General features: G+C 47.2%; 1 protein-coding gene across 1 annotated transcript in view; it reads right to left on the bottom strand.

Annotated features, from left to right (window-relative positions):
* The window catches only part of myo10l3 (myosin X, like 3), a 62357-nt gene that overhangs the window by 5360 nt on the left and 37525 nt on the right, over positions 1-19472 (bottom strand). The window contains exons 16-33 of the mRNA XM_030080590.1: positions 18361-18429; positions 15802-15884; positions 15582-15690; positions 14558-14638; positions 12303-12427; positions 11955-12069; positions 7149-7255; positions 5281-5697; positions 5137-5170; positions 3954-4808; positions 2803-2926; positions 2275-2518; positions 2026-2121; positions 1715-1808; positions 974-1029; positions 712-854; positions 408-602; positions 158-315 (exon numbers count right to left, since the gene is read on the bottom strand). Of these exons, the coding sequence (XP_029936450.1) occupies positions 158-315; positions 408-602; positions 712-854; positions 974-1029; positions 1715-1808; positions 2026-2121; positions 2275-2518; positions 2803-2926; positions 3954-4808; positions 5137-5170; positions 5281-5697; positions 7149-7255; positions 11955-12069; positions 12303-12427; positions 14558-14638; positions 15582-15690; positions 15802-15884; positions 18361-18429 (3105 nt within the window). The remainder of the gene's footprint in view (positions 1-157; positions 316-407; positions 603-711; positions 855-973; positions 1030-1714; positions 1809-2025; positions 2122-2274; positions 2519-2802; positions 2927-3953; positions 4809-5136; positions 5171-5280; positions 5698-7148; positions 7256-11954; positions 12070-12302; positions 12428-14557; positions 14639-15581; positions 15691-15801; positions 15885-18360; positions 18430-19472) is intronic.

Raw genomic sequence — 19472 nt, 5'->3', positions numbered from 1 at the left:
TTGAAATGTAACACCGATTTCCCTGTGTAATTTAAGGATAAATAGTGCGGATACAGTATAAAACTTAAAATAAGTATGACAGAAGAGTTCTCAGTGCCGTGGTATTCGTTTCCTAAAATGAACAAAAGGAGAAACTGCAAAGTGAACCCTTTTGTACCTTGATGTCCCTGATGAGTTGTTGGGTCGGCGTCTCAATGGGGACTTTGCTGTCTATAGCCCCCTGTATGGCAGACGCCCACCTCATGGCTTCATTCAGCATTTTGGTGTAAAGACGGTACGAGTGTTTACGCCCATGGATTATTATGTTCCAGTAACCTGAGGGAGCAAGGCAGAAAGGAACCGTAAGAACAGCATAGAGGAGACGAGCAGCTCATGTGGACTCAGTGTAATGACAAACAAGAGCTGACCGGTGTCCTTGAAGACCTTCTCATCCGGCTGCACCACAGAGCAGAGGCTGTTGAGGACCAGTGTTCCCAGTTTGGAGGCGTTACGCTCCGACGACTTGTAGTAATCCAGGGAATTACAGGTCAGAACAAACCAGCGCTTCTTCAGCTTTAGTGAGGTACTTTTGGCTCCTGACTTCATCTCTTTATGCAACCAGCCTTAGGTGGGATAAAAAAAAATTAGTCAGTCTTAGATTCCTCATAAAACACCATGAATCACACGCTCATTCCACATAAAAGGCCAAAGTGTGTATCCCTGGTGACGGACCTCTGACTAAGAACTCCTGTCCGTCAATCCTGGAGTCTCCTTTGGGTTTCTGCAGCAGACCGATCCAGTGGTGCATCTCCTCAGGCATGTCTGTGTTACAGTGGATCACCCGGTTGGCCGTGATGATCACAAATGAGTTGGGTCTGCAAGCAGAGCACATCACACACACAGTCACACACACACACACACACACACATTGCTGAAGCAGTTTTAACTCAACCTTGAAATCAGATATGGGTTGGATCCCTGGAGCACTTCTCACCTGTCGGGGTTATCTGACGCACAAACAGAATCAATCAAGCCCACATCCAGTGTGCCCTGCAGGAACGAGACAGGCATGAATTAATATCAGGCCTTAGCCAAACTGTAGCTCTCAGATGTCACCTTTTCAACAAGAGGCAGCCTAGGTTTCAGATTAGAATTATCACGACCCATGACAGAACATATAATCCTTAAAATTACCACCATTAATGATGTGAGGTGTTGACACGACAGTGACTTACAAAATTCCCTCTAAAGCTGATTTTGGCTATCTTAGGTGGCAGATGGTGGTGTTGGTGGGGGGATGGGTGGGGGGGAGGGGGTTTGAAAGTAAGTGAAGAGGTGGTTAGGATAATACTGTGACAACTATTTTGCCCCAGCTAGGCTCTACATTATCTGATTTGAACTGTTTGTCTTTCTTTCATTTCCTTTTTTTTTCTTTTGTTCTGATTCTCATTATCCTGCCACCTTTTGTTGCTCACTTAATTCTGTATCTGTGAATATATTTTAATAGTCGCTACACTGTAAACCCTTGAACATCCAGGAAAAGTGGCAAGGAAACACAAGCGCATGTGTGATTTTTTTTTTTTTTCCCCTCTCGCCTCAAAAACTGTGTCAACAAACTGTTTGACTAAGGTCTGCACATCACGCTGCAGCTAATTCAGTTACATGCTTCATCATTATTGCTGAAAATGAATGTATGTCGGGGGCCCGGGCGGTACGGAAGTAAAACAGCACTAACCACTGCATTCTTTGGGTTGGCCTGCTCATGGTGCATCTCCATGAGTTGCTCTGGGCTGGCGCTGTGGACCCGACTCAGCACATTGAACCAACCACTGGATGGGGTCAGAGGGAGTTCAAAAAGCAAACCAAGTGAGCAATCAGTGATCATGCAAGGTAATTACACTGTGAAATTCCACTGGCAACCACAAGGGGGAACATCGTTTCCACACATTGCTTCCAGAGTGAAGTGACAACAATCAGCAGCAAGCAAAATACTGTTCATATGGAAAAAGTGAGAGGCTTTCCATGGGGTATATAGATATAATGTACCTGGCGTCCTCGGGGGACTCTGCATAGATGTGGTAGGTCCTCTCCTCCGTCACAATGTTCAGTGCATTTTCCTTCTCATGGTTGTCCACTATCTCCCTGCAGAGAAACCAAGAGTAAACCACAGGTTAGTGGATCATATACTTGAACATTTTCTATTTTCAACAAAAAGTGATTAAATCAAGTCACAAAGGCAAGGAGTAAGTGTTCGGGTTCATTCTCGCCGACTGACAGCAGAAAGCAGGGTCTTACTTGGCTGCACGGATGTCAATGGTTCCTTTCAGCTTCTCTTCACTGTCGTTCTCAAAGTACATGAGCTTTGACTCCCGCAGGACAAACCAGCGCATCTTCCAGTTCCTTCGGGACAAGGTTGACATTCCCCCGCCTTTCTTGTAGAGCCAGCCGGACTTGAGGGAGTCTTGTTTGGCCCGGAACCACATGAAGGTCTCATCTTTCAGCACGCACCAGCGACGACGCCACGGGATCATCAAACCACCTGAGAGAGGACAAGGTGGGCAGAGATAAGAAAGAAAGAAAGAAAGAAAGAAAGAAAGAAAGAAAGAAAGAAAGGAAGGCAGGTTGATGAAATATCTTGTCACGTCGTGGCAAAAGTATGTAAAGCAATGTGTAAATGGGAAGATAAAACTATCAGCAGCACCGGAGTCAAAGTCGGCCTGCAAGACATTTCTCAAAGTCAGGATACGCATGCTGTGTTCAGCTGTGCATGAGCTGTGAATCATCTGCATGCCTGCTGGGCAGTGATTTGGCAAAGCTACTCACTCTTCATGTAGAGGTAGCTGTGGAAGTAGGGAGGCCCACTGCCATTCAGCAGATTCACTCTCCCGTTGGAAACTTCCTCATCTGTGTCCACATAGCCGTCGTTGTCCTCATCGCTGTCAATGAACTGAAACACAAATGGGGGATTTCGTGATTTGGTAAATCCTTCCAATAGGGCAGTTCTTGGTTTAAAAAAAAAAAAAAAGGCAGTTTTATTTCTGACTCAAATAGTATGCTTACAACTCGTCAAGCAGCCGGTGTAGCCATGCATGTTTAATTCTAAAAACCTGCACAACTATAACATAAGGATTTCATGTCAAGAATGAACAAGTAACTTTTTTCCTTGGAGGCTGGAGGGAGCAAACGGCTTCATTCTGTAATTTCAGGACTTACATCAGTGCTCTGAAAATGTCTGACACCCCCACCTTCTACTCCTGACAGCCTTTCTCAAGTCATCACTCTCTCTTTGACTCAAAGCCAACCTAGCCCTAAAACACATACATGCACACACAGACACAGACACAGACACTGACGCACATACACACACACACACACACACACTCGCAACCCTCCCTTCCTCTGTCATTTTGCTGAACAGACTGTTTGGTCCAGGCTCTCTGCTTGACTGGCAGTATCTGGGAACAGATTCACATGCATACCAGCCGAGCCAACAAAATCATTGCTACGGTATTCCACTGTGATTCTAACATGAGCTGAGTGTTGTGACAAGTTAAGAGAAGATTCAGGCTTTAACGTGTGGGCTGAAAATTCGTTTTCGGATGCCCATGGGGTGTTTGTGTTGAATGAATGTGTGGGAAGCATAATATACCCAGAGGAAATTGAGGTGCACGTCGGGCCTGTGTGTGAGCCATGACTGAAGTCAGAACTGACAAGCGGAGGATATACAACTGCAAAACAGAGTGACCTCATAGTTGGGCGGATTTTAAAATGCAAAAAGTGTTACAAAAGTCGAAGATCAGCACAATCACAACTCGTGTCCTTTCAATTAAACCTTCCATCCAATTTCTCCGAACAGATGAATTTGACATGATTTGATTCCCCTAGGCGTCAAATAAATCCACACATTCTGACGGGCCTGTCAACACCTCAGCTCTATAGACTTAAACCCAAACAACGCATTTAGCGGGCCTCACCGAGTCGGAGCTGCCTCGGAAGGAGTCCAGGCTGTTTTGGGTGCAGGATGATTTCCGCAATACTTCCTCATCTGTAGCGTGTCCATCGTTGGTGCTGGCCCCCGAGCTCCCCTGAGCCTCCTCGTACTCATCCTGATCGTAGTCCGACTCTGTGTCCGGCAGGATGCTGTGGGACGGCTCCTCGCTCACGGGCTCGGTGTCTGAGCCCATGCTGGCCCGCAGGTATGGCTGCCTGTCTCCGTTGGTGAGGACAGGGGAAGGGCCCGGGGCTGTGGAGGCAGTGAGTGCCTTTGAAGTTGGCGTGGGAGCAGGAGCATGCCTCAGTCCGTTGGAGGTAACAGGGGAGGCCTTCGCTGGTGCGGGGGCGGAGGCGGAGGAGGGAGCGACCATCAGTCCCTCTGCAAAGGCAGGCGGAGGAGGGGGAATACTTTGGAATATTTCCTGATCCAGGGGAACTTTGGCTGGCGGAGGGAAGTCGGGCAAAGGAATGCACTCGTCCTCAGCGTGGAAGCCCTCGTCCACCTCCTCCTCAGCCAGAGGCGCCGTGGATTCAGTCGGGTCGTGCAAGTTCTCCTCACTGGAGAGAGACGGCTCCAAGCCCCCAAAGTCCAGGAGCTCCAGGAATTCGGTGGCCACACGCGAGGCCTCCTTCTCCAGTCTGTAGATCTCAGCGTCTCTCCTCTGGCGAAGCTCCTCCCGGGAAACATCTCCAAGGAGGGACACACCATCCTCCTGCTGCTTCTGCAGACGCTCAATCTCCCTCTCCAGGCGCAGGATCTCCTCCATCTGACGGCTTTCCTCCTCCGAGGCGTGGCTTGGCCCGGGGTTGTAGGAAAGAGACTGAGACAGCTCCCTCTGAAGGATGGAAGGATAGTTGAGGACCCAAAAAGAAAAATGAAGTGAGTTTATCTCCATCTTTACATGTCATTTGGCCTCATATTCAGTGTTTAAATCGGCGGGATGAGATAATCCCACTTGCTTCCAATGCTAATCAACTTGTTTCTAGGATTTTCTTAAATCAGTTGTCATGTTCTTGATGAGAGTGGGCCAATCTGCCTTATGCTGCCTTATTTCAACATGTTTACAGCAGGTTCCAGAAAGATCCCTGAAAGTGAAACTGCTTTGGAAACAAGTGGGACTATCTCTCTCACGTGATCAGTGTGGTTTACGGAGATGGATTTACCTTCTGACAAGCGCCGTTCAGCACCAGGGAGTTCCTAAAGACAAAATTTTTTTAAAAAAAAGTTGTTGGTAATGATAAATACATTGCATGTGAATAACAGAATGATGTCCTTCCAAGATACCACAGTACTTGAATGATCTGTACCTTTCCTCCTCTGCCTCCTTCTTCATTCTCAACTCCTCCCTCCTCAACGACTCCTCCTCCTCCTCGAGCTTCTTCCTCCTCAGCTCCTCTTCCATCAGCCTCTGCTTCTCCTCCTCCTCCTCCCTCTTTCTCTTCTCCGCCTCCTCCTGCCGTCTCCTCTCCTCCTCCAGCCGCCTCTCCTCCTCCTCTACTCGCCTCCTCTCCTCTTCCTCCCTCCTCCTCCTCTCCTCTTCCTCCTTCCGCTTCCTCGTCTCCTCCTTGAGCTGGCGGCAGAGCGAGCGGGCCAGCTGGCCTCGGTGGTGTTTCTGCAGGACAATGGCGGCCACGCGCAGGCGCAGGAAGACCCGTCTCCAGAAGTGAGCGCGGTAGTTCTTCTGGATGGTGATGACGCTGGACAGGACCCGCTTATACTGCTTCCTAACAAAGGAATCAGAAACACACGTGTCAAAAACAATCGGCGATTGTGGTGCAACATGATTCACTTTTGCTTTTTTTGTGATGCCTCAAACAAATCGGTGACATCACGCTGTGCCACACGGAGACGCCCACTGGTTTTTTCTCCGTTTAAATAAACACAAGGGTGAAGGAGCCTGTATGTTGTGAACTGCGCAATGTTTAGAGTTTGATGAGCTGGTGCTGTGCCAGTGTGGCTGTGTGGGCTGTTGTGTTTAGCCCTGTGACTAAGCCCCGTCACCCACACACCACACAGGGAACACACACATACACACACACACGCACACAAACACAAATGACTTGCTCGGGACCACACACACTGTTCTGACTCTCTGACCCTTAGCCTGGCCCGGTCTCTGCAACAGTCCTCCCATGGCCTCTCGCCAGTCTCAGGCACAGAGCTCACTTGGTGATAATGTTACATACGATACGACAAAGGCTTTGCTGGCACTTTAAAGCGACTTCCCACAGCGCTGGTCTTCAGTGAAGTGAACCCGCAACCTTCGCACTGTCAGCGGCTCCATTATGAAGCGTGTGTGTGTGTGACCTTGTATGGCTGCATGCAGGTGGAGCACAGCTAGTTTACATGCCTGGGGGTGTCTGCCTTTGCTGATTTCCAAAACCACCACAGTGATTGATCTCCTGTCTCCCTGGCAGAGTGGAAACTAGAGAGAAAAACTAGGACGACTGCTTTGCCTGAGACGACTGGGATTTACTCAGTGAGGAGAAACAGACAACTGGACCAACTGTAACGTCGATCCCATTACGTTGGAGCCTCTGACGATGATCAAAGATGATAATCTATACAGAAACGGTGCGATTAGGGGACGTGACCAGTACAGTCACTCAAAATCAAACTGCAGAAGTTCAGTTCAGTGGTTTTATTGTCCCATCATGGAGGATATTGGATTGCATATACATAAAAAACCACACACACCTGTAGACATATTCTCTACTCCACAATAAGTAAGTAACTGTTGTATTGCAAATCTGCATTTAGAATCCAGGCAACATACATTCTTGCTTCTTGAGAGCACAGAACAGGCTTTTTTTTTTTCAATTTCTCAAGAATATGAAGAGTCTAGAGTTATTTGAAAGCTCTGGTGCATGAATGCATCTATGAGAAAAGAGAAACTTCAAATGTCATCTCAGCCCCTCGGAGCAGCTGCACAGTGTGTGCCCTCCAGTCCACGGGAGAATTTAAAAGTCAACTCATACGGCGGCGCTGGATATAAACACACACATATAGAGACAAAAGTGCATGCACGAACGCGCGCACCCACATTTCAAAAGCACACGCACAGGCACACACACACACACACACACACATGCTGTACACCTCTATCACAAAACAAACACTGACAACTGTCGCTGTCAGTCAGCCCCCTCCTCTCCCCAACCCCTTCACTGCTCACCTTGCCACATAGCTGAGGATGTGGGCGCGGATCACCATACCAGCCCTGCGCCGCACCTCTTCCCTCTCCTTCTCCAGCCTTTGCTCCAGGGCCTCTTTTAAGAACACCTGCGGGACGAGCAGCGCCACGGCCAAGGGAAGAGGACAGATAGAGAGAGAGAGAGAGAGAGAGAGAGAGAGACAGGGAGGGAGGAGAAAACGGGATGGGTTAGTTCCTCTTCTTGGTAAGGCTGTGCAAAAGGGCCTGCTGGGATGTGTAGGGCCCCTGTTTTCTGCTGGCAGCCCCCTCTGCCCACTGCAGTGGAAGCTGTGGTGCGGCTGAGGCTAGTGAGCTAGCTGCTCTCCCTGACTGCAGAGCAGAGCAGAGGAGAGGGGGAACCTGGCACCGGGACCGCAGTGTGGCTGCTCCCGCTGCTGCAGAGCCTCATTGTGTTCACGCGTCCTTCCTGAGCGTCTCCCTACTTGCTGCTGCTGCTGCTGCTGCTGCTTTCTCAGCTCAACTGACGTGCGCAGGCAGAGAGACACCGAGAAGGAGGGGAGGGGAGGGGAGGGATGGAGGGATGAGGGGGAGGGATGCTGGCTGGTGTCCAGATCGCAGGCCACACCCCTACTTTTCTTATGAAGGAAGGAGGTAGAGAAAGAGTTTTGTTAACCCTTCCCTGGCTCCTGCTGCAATTCTGTTTTTGTTTTTTTTTTTTGTTTTTTTTTGTTTTTTTTTCTCCCAAAGTTCATTCCAAAGTTCACTTTCTTTGTGGGTCATTTGACGGTAATTCAGAGGCAAAGCAGAACGGCAGTCCAGCTGAAAAAAAGTGTGTTTCCTTTCTTAAAACAGAATGAGAAATGTAACTCGGCTGCTCATCTCAGATAACAGAGCCTATAAGAAAGGAACACAGTAACATGACATTGTAATACTTGTGCAGATTTGAGTTGTGTGACCAATGTCAAGGTTGAAAGACCCACCCGTGTGTGTGTGTGTGTGTGTGTGTGTGTGTGTGTGTGTGCTAAGGTGCTTGGGTTAACTATGGGCCCTAATAATGCCATGCCAGTTTCTCGCCTGGAGGACCCACCCAACTCTTCTATGGAGGAGGAGACGTTTTTCTGACTGAGAGTGTGTTTGTGCACATGTATGTGTGTGTGTTGTTTGTGTGTGTGTGTCATGCTCCCAGATGTTCCACTAATCAAAGGACCCCACAGCTGCAGCCCTGCCTGCCTCCGTGCGTCTCTGAGAGGAGGAAGGTTCCTCCTCGTCCACATCCTTCCCTCGTCTGTAAAACAAATGGCTCACACACACTCACACACACACACACACATACATACACAAACACTTCGTCCATACAACGTCACACTAGCCCCTAATTCTGGGTACACACTTCCTCCGCACACAATCAGCACGGATATAATTACCCACAGATTGTTTCTACAAAGGAAATGCAACCCCCTCTGTCTCAGGCCCCCATCCCACAACCCACACTGCATCTCCCGACTTTAACCCAAAAATCTGGTGCTGCTATCAAAAACACACACGTGCAGGATTTCATACCCACTCTAAGCACGGCCTCGCTCTGAGTATCTGAGTCAAGTCTCTCCTGTAAAAAGACGTTTTTAATCTCGATGGGACTTCCTGATAGAATAAAGGTACAATAGAAACTGTATTACTTATCTCCTCCTCTTACTTTTTCCCCGTCCCTACAAAGTACAGCCATCATCAGCAAAGAGTTAACTGAAGTGCAGCGTGCTGACCCAGGATGCACGACGAGCTGCGCTGCAAACAAATTGAAGCTTTCCAACCCTGACCTACACTGAGGGACAATGAAGCTATTCTACAGCTGAGAAATCAGCCAGGCATGATGACTCCGGAGGCTAACAGTGCGTGTGTGTGTGTGTGTGTGTGTGTGTGTGTGTGTCTGTGTGTGTGCATGTGCATGTGCGTGTGTGTGTGGGTGGGTGGCTGTGTGTCTGTGTGAGTATGAATGTGCATTTGGGCTGAGCAATTAATCAAAACTACAATATGGCCAATTAAGTGTAATATCCAAATCACACGAGCTGCAATACTTTGATATTGATAAAGTGTGTGACAAAATAGCTTTTTTTAATGAACTATTATGGTGCTGTAGAGATGCCTGGCCTGAAAATTCATATTCTCCAAATCATGTTTGTTGGGCACAGACGTCATCGTCATCATCTTTTTACTAGATTTTTCAGAGAAAATGAAAGTTATGAATGCAAATAGTATCATACCCACTAAAATCTTAATCATACTGCAATTCACGATTCCAACCCGGAGAATATAGCCAATAGGATTGGCCAATTTCACAAGACCACGCCCCTCATAATTCCACATGCAACTAATGTCTCACAAACAAACTTCTTTAGCGACAGTGTATCACTGGGCTACTAGACTGTGTAACTGAAGTCTTGTGGTGAAGCTTACTGGTGATGATAACGTTACTATTTAATAGAAATAGTCCTTACTTGTGCTTGGGGGACACGCAAAGGTGACCAAAGGTACCCAGAAAAGCTAGATGGAGCTCGTTTAATTAATTTCCCCGAGCCAAAAACACAACTGGAGAAATGTCTGCGGTGGATCAAAAGCTGTGTCCCAATTCTGCATCCTTCAAAGTCCACATTTGAAGGCCAGTTATGTCACAACACTGCACGAAGGCCTGTCCCAATTCATCCAAAGTCGAAGGGTCCTTCATATTCGCACTTCAAATGCGTCCTCCTTCTCGGGCTCCCGTATCCCAAGATGCTTTGCGTGCTGCTGCTCAGTCGAAAAAAGTTAACTGAAATGGCCACGGCGGCATCTAGTATATGTAAGTATTCAGATTTCACTATTATAAAATATTCCGTTTTTAGTCATTTGAACATCCAACGCCATATATGTTAAACCAGAACCCCTTTCTTTACTGTTTTGTCTTGTCTGACTGAAAGAAACGTTATCTTTCTGTCTCCAGAGTTTGTTGTCATGGGAACGGCGGTTATCCGACCAGGAAATACTCCGAAGGCTAGACCGTCCCATTTGGTTGACGGGGAGGATGCAGACCCTGAATTGGGACACAGCTAAAGCCTGCAGAAGGCGCCACATGAACAACTAAATGTACATAAAATCAACAAAAACAAGGCTGTATGCTCGAAGGTTAGCCCTAAATGTTACACTTTTTGTTGATAGTTGCTATTTGTTCCGATTATTCAACTGGTTATATGACATTCTGCCCCATTCGCAACGTCAAGTCATAACGTTCTGACAAGCAGTGCAGCAAAGTTGCCAGCTAACAAGTGACATCAGCTAACACAATTCCTACTGTGATTATAGAAATGAAATAAGCCTGGTGTTACAGTTCCTTTCATCGCAGTTAGATAATGTAGCCCTATATTATCGGGGATTAAAACTAACTCATCTGACATCTTGAAGTTGCAACTGCTGAAGTGAGACCAGGTGATTGCACTGAGGTAGGGCAATGGCTTGTGAGACATAGCAACAGTAACTATGCATGCTGCCAGCGTCGGAATGGTGAATTGCAATATCTGTCAAAATAATTGCAGTATGATTTTTTTACAAAATCTTTTGGGCATATGCACACTCATGGCGATGTGCGGGAAATACAATACATATATACAATCTAAATACAAAGTGTGGCTCACATTAGCTTTTTTTTGGTTGTGATGTGTATTTGAGAATGCGTTTCAACATTCAACGTGCCATATGTGCAATTAACACTATCCGTGGTATGCCAGCCAAATGGGGGTATCATAACGAAACTATCCAAATGGTACCAACAAATGAGAGATGTCTTCAGCGGTTAGACAGACACAAACGGACCACAACAGAGAGAGGGAAATAACAGAGGGACAAATTGTGGATTCAGCTGATTTCTAGAAACCCCATAAAACTCTCTTATTTACGGTCTTCTCTTGCTGCTTCTGACACAGACCGTCTAGGCTGGTCGGGGTTCGGCATGGAGCAAAGCGTCCACAGCTCTGTGGAGCTCAGATCAAACGAGTCATTACTGTAAAAGTTAATCATTCAGTGAGGATGGGGGAGCCGGGAGAGCGCTTCCCAACTGGGGAGTCGATTGTGTGAGAGAGAAACAAGGAAGGAAAGAAGGCAAAACCGAGAAGGACGATGCACAGACAAAATGCCACATCACCGCTGTCCTCCTGCAGTCCATTTGCCAGGAGTCCGTGTTATTAGCTCAACAGCTTGTCAAGTGTCAAGAGGCTAACACCCTTGCAGCTCCAGTGAGGCCGCCTCAGGATTACTGTAAGCGACCCGCGTTGGGTTACGGTTACAGTACCAGTTGTTGGGGTCAGGGCTTAGGGGCTACCACGTAACTCTGTGGTTGTAAACAGGAGAAAAGAAGACTGACCACAACCGGCCAGAGAAATCCTTCGGATGTGAGTCACAGTGGAGACCATCCAAACTACGGTACACATTAACAGCTTGGGAACAGCAGGAGCGTCGCTTTCTGCAGAAGGAAAGCGCAGGGTCCCAAAGGACAAAGGTTCTCCTGATGTCACCAGATGGACAGCTCTGCAGACCATTCATCTGCATTATGAACAGCATCCACTCCTGCATGCAGTCCTCCATATCCCGTAACATGACAGAGGAGACCTAATGTTGTGAAAAACGGTGATTTCCAGCTGCTTGTGATCCAGCTCAAAATATAAGCCGACATTTCACCTGATCCCCTGTCTGCCCAGCTGTGTTCTTGTCTGCTTCAAGCCTGCAACTCTATCCTGCTGTGTTTATGTGTGTGTGTGTGGGTGTGTGCGTGTGTGTGTATGCATGTGTGTGTGTGTTCTCTACCTTTGTCTTCCCCAGTTGCCACTCTCTCTTAGCCCTGTCATGTTGTGTGAGAAGCTCTAAGCAGCTCGCCTTCACATCATCTGAGTGGGTTTTGTTCTTCAGGATCATCTTGTACCTGTAGTACAGACAAACACACAAACACACACACACACACACACACACACACACACACACACACACACACACACACATATTGACTAAAACACAATAGGATGAAACTTTTGGTAAAAAGTGACAAAAGGGCAATGGTACAATGTGGCTTTTATCTGATTAGGATTTTTTTTCCCCCAATAAAACATGTCTTACTCTGTGTCTTCAGATGTGTGTGTGTGTGTGTGTTTTGCTGACCTGCTGTAGAAGTCCTGGAATGTTCTGCGGACAGGGAATCCAGCCCTGCGGATCTTCACTGTTTCCAGCATCCCAGAATACCTCAGCTGGTTTAGGACTACGACGGGGTCAAACCGGCTGGCGTTCTGGAGAGAACCAAAAAACAATACGTAAAACGTGCAAACACACAAATCCGATCTCACACCTGTCAAAGGACACAGAAAAACCAAGGCTAACCGCCCCATATTTACATGACTGTAATGTCTTCACAAAAGCCATTCATAGAGAGTTGAAGTGCATTCAGGCCTACTTTACTTGACACAGCTCAGATGTTCTGGTGACTGACTCTGTGTTCCTAAAATATACTCTCCTTTACTCCAATCTGTGTTAGCGTAAGATATGCGACAGCTAAACTCTACAAACACATGTAATCCTACAAGTCAGCCTACACAGCTGTTCAAATGATCTTACCACCAAGGCAAGTTAAACTTGAACCAGAAAGTGAATTAGCACAGCTCGGGCTATCAGTTTACATTAACAATCAGGTTTGTGCAAAGAAAACAAACGCCGAGGAACCTGAAGAGTGTTGAGCAAGACCTTGCCGACCGGGGAGACCTTTCTTTCTGGAATAATCAGCTGCATTGTTCGCAGCGCTGCGTCATCGTGTTGCTCGGCTCTGCTTATCAGAGGGGAGGATCAGTAATGTCTGCTGTCTTACACCTCGACACAGGCAGCCTGATCACTCAGAGAGAGACCACACGGCGGCCATTGTCACCCTGGAGGGAATGTGGTCTCGGATAAGCCCCGCATGGGACAACAGCATTCCCCAAATGTGTCAATCTAATTGCGGGCTAATGCTACTATGCATGGAAACAGCCCTATGCTTGGATACAAAGGAAGCTGCACACTTGCATGCTCTTTCACCACACACACACACACACACACACACACACACACTCACACACACACACCACCTTTGCCCATTCTGAGCTGTGAACTTTGCTCTATAGCAGAGGATTTAGGCAGCTGAATAAAGTGGTGCATGTTGAATTGTTTGACTGCAAACAAGCTGGCCCTTCACTGAGTGAAGCTGCTTTTTCCAGGAACAGTGGGTATGTGGAAATTGTATGACTGTGTGTGTGTGTGTGTGTGTGTGTGTGTGTGTGTGTGTGTGTATTTGTGTGTGCGTGTGTGTGTGTGTGTGCATGCATGCAAGCACATCAGAGGATTGTGCATGCAATCCTGTCATTCTATGGGATTAATGGAGGCACGACCTGTTCCATCTTGACCAACCGAGGCCAGGTGCTTTGAGCGAGCGAACAGGAGACAGAGGGATGGATGACAGAGAGAGAGAGAAGGGGAGAGAGAACGAGAGGAAGACAGTGCAGTTGCCATGCTAATGAGTGAGAGAGGAGGTGTGGAATGACGCGCAGGGAGGAGGCAGGCAAGGAGCCAACGGCAAGCTGTCCCCATAGAGGACAATCACCACACTGTGTACATTAATTAACTTGGTTACTGTAGCACACAGCCCTGTTCTATAGCCTTGAACTAGTTTTACCCCAAGCCTCTGAATGTCTCTGGCTTACAGCTTAGCCAATTCACTCACTTACACCCACTCAGAGGGAGCAAAGAACCCTATAACCAATATTCAAAACTATCCAGTATCAGGGAAATGGATAACAATGCTAGTTTTGGAGGGTTTGCCGCAATGTGGTGAGGAGGAGTGGAGGGGTGGAGGCATAATAAATAAACTGCAGAGTCACAGAGTAGGTCTATCCCCTCCCTCTGGTTAGACTGCAGCCACTGTGGTCTTATCTTGGCATTCCACTGATGCAGCCAGGTCAGTGGAGCATCGGCCAAGCCGCTGGAGCTAGAGTGGCCAGCAATGACCTCTGACCCCGAGTGAAGGGCCTAAAGTGGCAGGAATGTGCTGCTGGCACACAGCCCTATTATACTGGGAAGCACAAAGAGAGTATTTTCACCAAACCAGGAGGGCAGAGTCAGTTTACCAGCATGAGACTTGAGCCAAACCAAAGCGAAACGCTAGCAGTTCACTACCAGCCTGTGTGGAAGCTTTTAGAAAAGTCAATGTTAGGCAATTGTGGTAACGACTGTCATTACATTGTAAAAATGACTTTGCTGTTAGTCAGAATCGCAGCAGCGCGGCAACAACAAGACTAAGTATTAGCTGTGAGAAACGGGGAACTATGAATAGCGCTAAAGAGATTCAACTTTGTGTCTGACATTTTTAACGCAATGAAATGTACATGGCCCACCTTGTCCATGTTGGGTTTGATGCAGCGCACAAAGAAAGGGTTGGAAGCACTTAGTGTGGCCATCAGGGAATGGAGGGAGTCCTGAAACACAGCAAGAACAACAAGATAAACATCAGCGTAGTATGGAAGGGGGTTCCTCAGCACCAACAGATTCTTTTGTGTTTGTTCATTCATGTTATTGATGTTTAAGAGAGGACATTTATGCTACTTTTCCATAACTGTGATTTTCACCTTGAGGACAATATAAAAAAGTACAAGTCAAGAAAAGTCTAGACAGGTCTGACTTGTTATTTGTTCAGTACTTTGTCCACTGGGTCCCTGTGTGTGTTAACAGGGCCTTACTCTGCCTATATTTACCTTAACACACACACAGGCACACGCACACATACACACACACACACACACACACACACACACACACACACACACACTCCAAGGACCCTTGAACCTGGCAGGCTCTGTCAGCCTCCCTCTCCTCCCTGCCTCAGACAGGCTGTCTCCAGCGAGGCCTGGCATGGCAGAGCTGAGCGTGATTGGCCCTTGGTTGGCCCCTCTCTGCCCAGCCATCAACCCTAATCCTCTGGCTTTAGGAACTGTAGGCCAGGGCAGCCTGCCAAATCCTCTCCTCCCCTACTCCTTCCCTCCACACCGCAGTTAGGACATGCTAAGCCCCCACCCTCCATCCCTCTCACCCCCCCCTCCATATTTTTCCACCCCCCACCCTGCTCCGCTCACAACCACATATTTCATATATCCCATCACCACTCTTCACATATCAAATACACGGACGGCATTGTCCTTCCCCTCTGTCTCCCCCCTCATTTCCATGTTTCTTTCTCTCTGTGTCCCCACGCTGACACTCATTATGGCAAGATAAAGAGCCAAATGCTAGGGGTTAAGCGATCATTATATGCAGCGATGCGTGGCAGACAATTAACCCACTATCCTTCCGAAGACATGATCACCCGATCATGAGTGCGGAGCTGAAAGTGATATTCAGGCCACATGGAGCCGTCGGCCTCACCCTGAACTGGGAGCTGACGGTGGGCTTGCGGCGGGCCGTGCCCATCTTCAGGGTCTCGTCTCCGCTCCGGCTGCCCACGCGCTCAAAAAGGTCGTAGATGAAGTCAAGCCTGCAGACGGCACAGCACAGCACGGCACAGCACGAGGCACGTGATGAAACACAAACTGAATTATATGGCTTTATGATCAGAGTGTGGCAGCCAAAGCCATAGAGTGCCTACCTGCTGTCTTTGAGGATGAACAGGATGTCGTCTCTGAAGGTGTCCCTGTTCTTCTCCAGGATCCCGCGCACATCATACAGCACCTAGCAAAGCAGAAGCATTATTAATGTGTCTGGAGAATTCAGGTTCATCAAAATTTCTGTTAAGGAGTGGCGCTTGTAAACACCATATCCTCATTTCAATACCATTTGGGTAAGCTTACACCCTGATACAAGACCTGAATATGATCCCATACACAAATAGAGGCCAAGATACTGAGCGTTTTAAACACCTAATGCTGTTTACAGTCTGTGTAAGCTCATACATATACATGGATATTTGTTACTGGCATTTGAAGCTGGATAGAAGAACATTGTTCTGTTCTGTACTGCGCTCATCGAGACGACGGGTAACGCAGTATTTAAAGAGCACCCAATAAATCTATTTTTATTTTAAAAATTGGGACTTGTAAGGCCGTATTTAAAAAGCACATATGATTGTGCTCTAAAACTTGACCATTTAGTACGCCCGTAACTTTAACAGTAACCAATTATACGGTTCAATGTCAAGCCAGTACAGATTTTATGAGAGTGGGCAAAAACATTGTAGAATGATGGATAACTCATATTGGACTTTGGGAGACCTCATTTAAGACTCTTAAAATTTAAATTGGTTATTTAAATTAAACATGCATATTTACAACGGGTATATTTTGCATACCGTGGAATGAGTGTGTTCAGATGACAGTGTTCAAACATGTACATGAGAATGTGTGTGTGTCTCTGTGTGTGTGTGTGTGTGTGTGATCAGTGGTGACAGCAAGTGTGTGTTGAGTGCCTGGTGTGAACAAAGCCAGTAGCGGGCCTCTGTGTTATTGCAGTCACCTGTTGAGTTCTGCTCAGCCTCGGTCTTAGCAACGCTGCATTCCACCCCTCACCCTGATCCACGGTAATGCTGTCCTGTGTTTGTGTGTGTGCGCGCACATTTGCATGCATGTGTGTCCCACACATTTAAGAACAACAAAATAATGTGTATGTACAGAATCTGAGTGTGTGGATTCAAATGCAAGCAAATATGTGGGCATGTGTGCGTGTATGCATGGTGTGTGTGTGTGTGTGTGTGTGCGTGTGTGCATAATCCAGAGCTATCTTCCCCTTGCCTGGAGGCTCATGGGGATGAAATCCACCATAGACGACATGGGTATTTATATATCAGAGACACACTAATTACAGTCCATTCCTGCATCATTGAAATGAACCCGTACAAAAGGCTCTCTGTGTCTGTCAATATCAGGTTCAGTTTGCTTGGGATGGTGTGATGATCTAAAGAAAAATGGGATATTCAAATGTTTCTGGATTTTAATGGAGATCTGTGCACAAGCATTAGGGTGAAGTTTTCCCTTTTAAAGAGTACACACACTTATCCGGTGAGCTACTGGTGCGCCTCGAAGGTTTACCTCTGATGAAGGCTCTAAGTGTAGGTAAAAAGCAGATGTGCTTTGATGATCTCCACACTGTCCGATTCTTGTCTCTGCGGTTTAATATAGCATGATATATATATAGTAAATATAATAGTGACATCTATTTTTGAAAGTTGTTAGGGAATCTTTAGCCGCTTTGATTGCAGTATTACACACCGTGTAATTGGGAATTTGCTTCTTCACATGTAGCTTTGAGACACAAGAATATTTTTGACAAGACCCACAAGGTGAGGCGGTGTCTGTTTGTTGCGAGGGTTCATATCTGGCACTGAGCGAATTCAATTCAAATTAACTGCATCTCCCTGGCACCACACGGATAATCAAATCTACTGGATGATGCTACGCTTTCCTGCACTGAAGTCACGGAGTCCTTTCAGATAACAGAAGGAGCTTTGAGAGAGGCAACTAACCTCTCTGGAGAGGCAGACTGGGGAGAGAGAGACACACACACACTGACAGAGAGAGAGAGAGACAGAGACAGAGAGAGAGAGAGAGAGAGGGAGAACGAACAACTGGCTGGCCTGCATGTCCTCTCTGGACCAAGTCATTACCATAGGCATCCATGCCAGGCTTGTGACTGGGCTGCCATGCTCACACTGAGGGGACATTGTCTGAGGCCGTCTTCATAAAGCCATTCTTTATCAAAGCCAATCTTTGACTCTGCCTTGTGTCAGCAAGACACCCCATCCACCCCCTCCTCCATCCTTTCCTCCTATCCAAGTCACTCCCTCTCTGTAGTTATGCCCAGGACAGCCGTCTCCCTCTTTCCTGATCTCTTCTCCCTTTCTCTTCACTTCCGCCAGGAGTATTTCCTGCCCTTTAGTCAGTGTGGAGAGTGGAGACAGGAGGGGAGAAGGGTGAAGCACAGTCTCCTGACCCGGGGGGGGTTACAGGAAGGAGTGACAGGAGGGGTTACAGGAGAAGAGGATGATGGTGTCGACAACCTCTAGCAGATTTTGGCGGGCACAGTGAACTCACCATCCAGCAACTCTCTCACTTCCCCACTCTCAATCAGGAAGAGAGAGGAACCTGCTCTGGCCAAGTCTCTCTCTCCGTGTGTGTGTGTGTGTGTGTGTGTGTGTGTAAGTGTTGTTAATTACCTCTCCAGCGTAGTGCTTGATGCCAAACTGGTGGTCAGTCACTCTAGGCTTCACATAGTAGGGGTTGGTCTGAAGAGACAGGACAAAAAGTCTCCTTAATTAGAATCACTGTTCATGAAGCTGCAACTCTGCAAAACATATCATTGCAAAGCCATTTAGTTTCCAATTCAGATTTTCATTTAAAAAAAAAAAAAGTGAGCAAATCTGCCAGTGGGATGAGATAATCCCACTTGTTTCCAATGCTAATCAACTTGCCTCCAGAATTTTCTTGAATCAAGTGTCATTTTTTTTTTGCTAGTGTGGCTGATCCGCCTTATTCTGCCTTGTTTCAGCAGTTTTATTCATGTTCCAAGAAAAATGCCTGAAACAAGTAAAACCGCACTGGAAACAAGTGGCATTATCTCATCCCACTGGCGGAATTTTTTTCACTTGTTTTAAGCAAAATAAAATTTTTAATACTGAATATGACACTAAATAACTCCATCTTGTTAAGACGGAGATTTCTTTTGGACTGAATACAGTGGAATAAATAAGAAACTAAGTGAGTCTTCCAAGAAGAAGTTCAGAGGGGAATGGAAAAGCTGGAAAAACTGTAAAGTAGGTAACATATCCCCTGCATGAACTGAGAGGCCTAATCTCTAACCCTTCCAACCGCAACGTTAAAACCTCACACATGGATCAGCAGGGAAGCCAGACACCTAAGGGAAAGGTTAGGCGGCTCCTATGTCTTGCCCTGTAACTCTCCTGTTTCCCTCAGCCCGAGTGTTGCTGGGCTTTCTGAGGACACTCTTTTCTCCTGAATACAATGCTGATCAGGCCACGAGAATGGCTGATCACATTTCAGTATTGTTGCGTTTGCGTGTGAGAGCACCTGGGGGCGTGTACGAGTGCTGCTGCACGTTCACTACTGCACCCAGGGCATTATTCAGCAGCGAGGGGAGAAGTTAACTCTTTGAGGCTGCACGTCTCAGGAGGTGGTGGGTGGCGAAGGCATTTCCTTAACTGAGGTTGAGGAGTTTTCGGTGGGGAAATGCAGCTTTTACATGCATTTGGGTTGAGTGTACGTGTGTGTGTGCGTGTGTGTGTGTGTGTGTGTGTGTGTGTGTGTGTAT

The sequence above is a fragment of the Myripristis murdjan genome, chromosome 21 (assembly GCF_902150065.1).
Source record: "Myripristis murdjan chromosome 21, fMyrMur1.1, whole genome shotgun sequence".
NCBI classification, from domain to species: Eukaryota; Metazoa; Chordata; class Actinopteri; order Holocentriformes; family Holocentridae; genus Myripristis; species Myripristis murdjan.
This window is presented reverse-complemented; position numbering and strand designations above follow the sequence as displayed.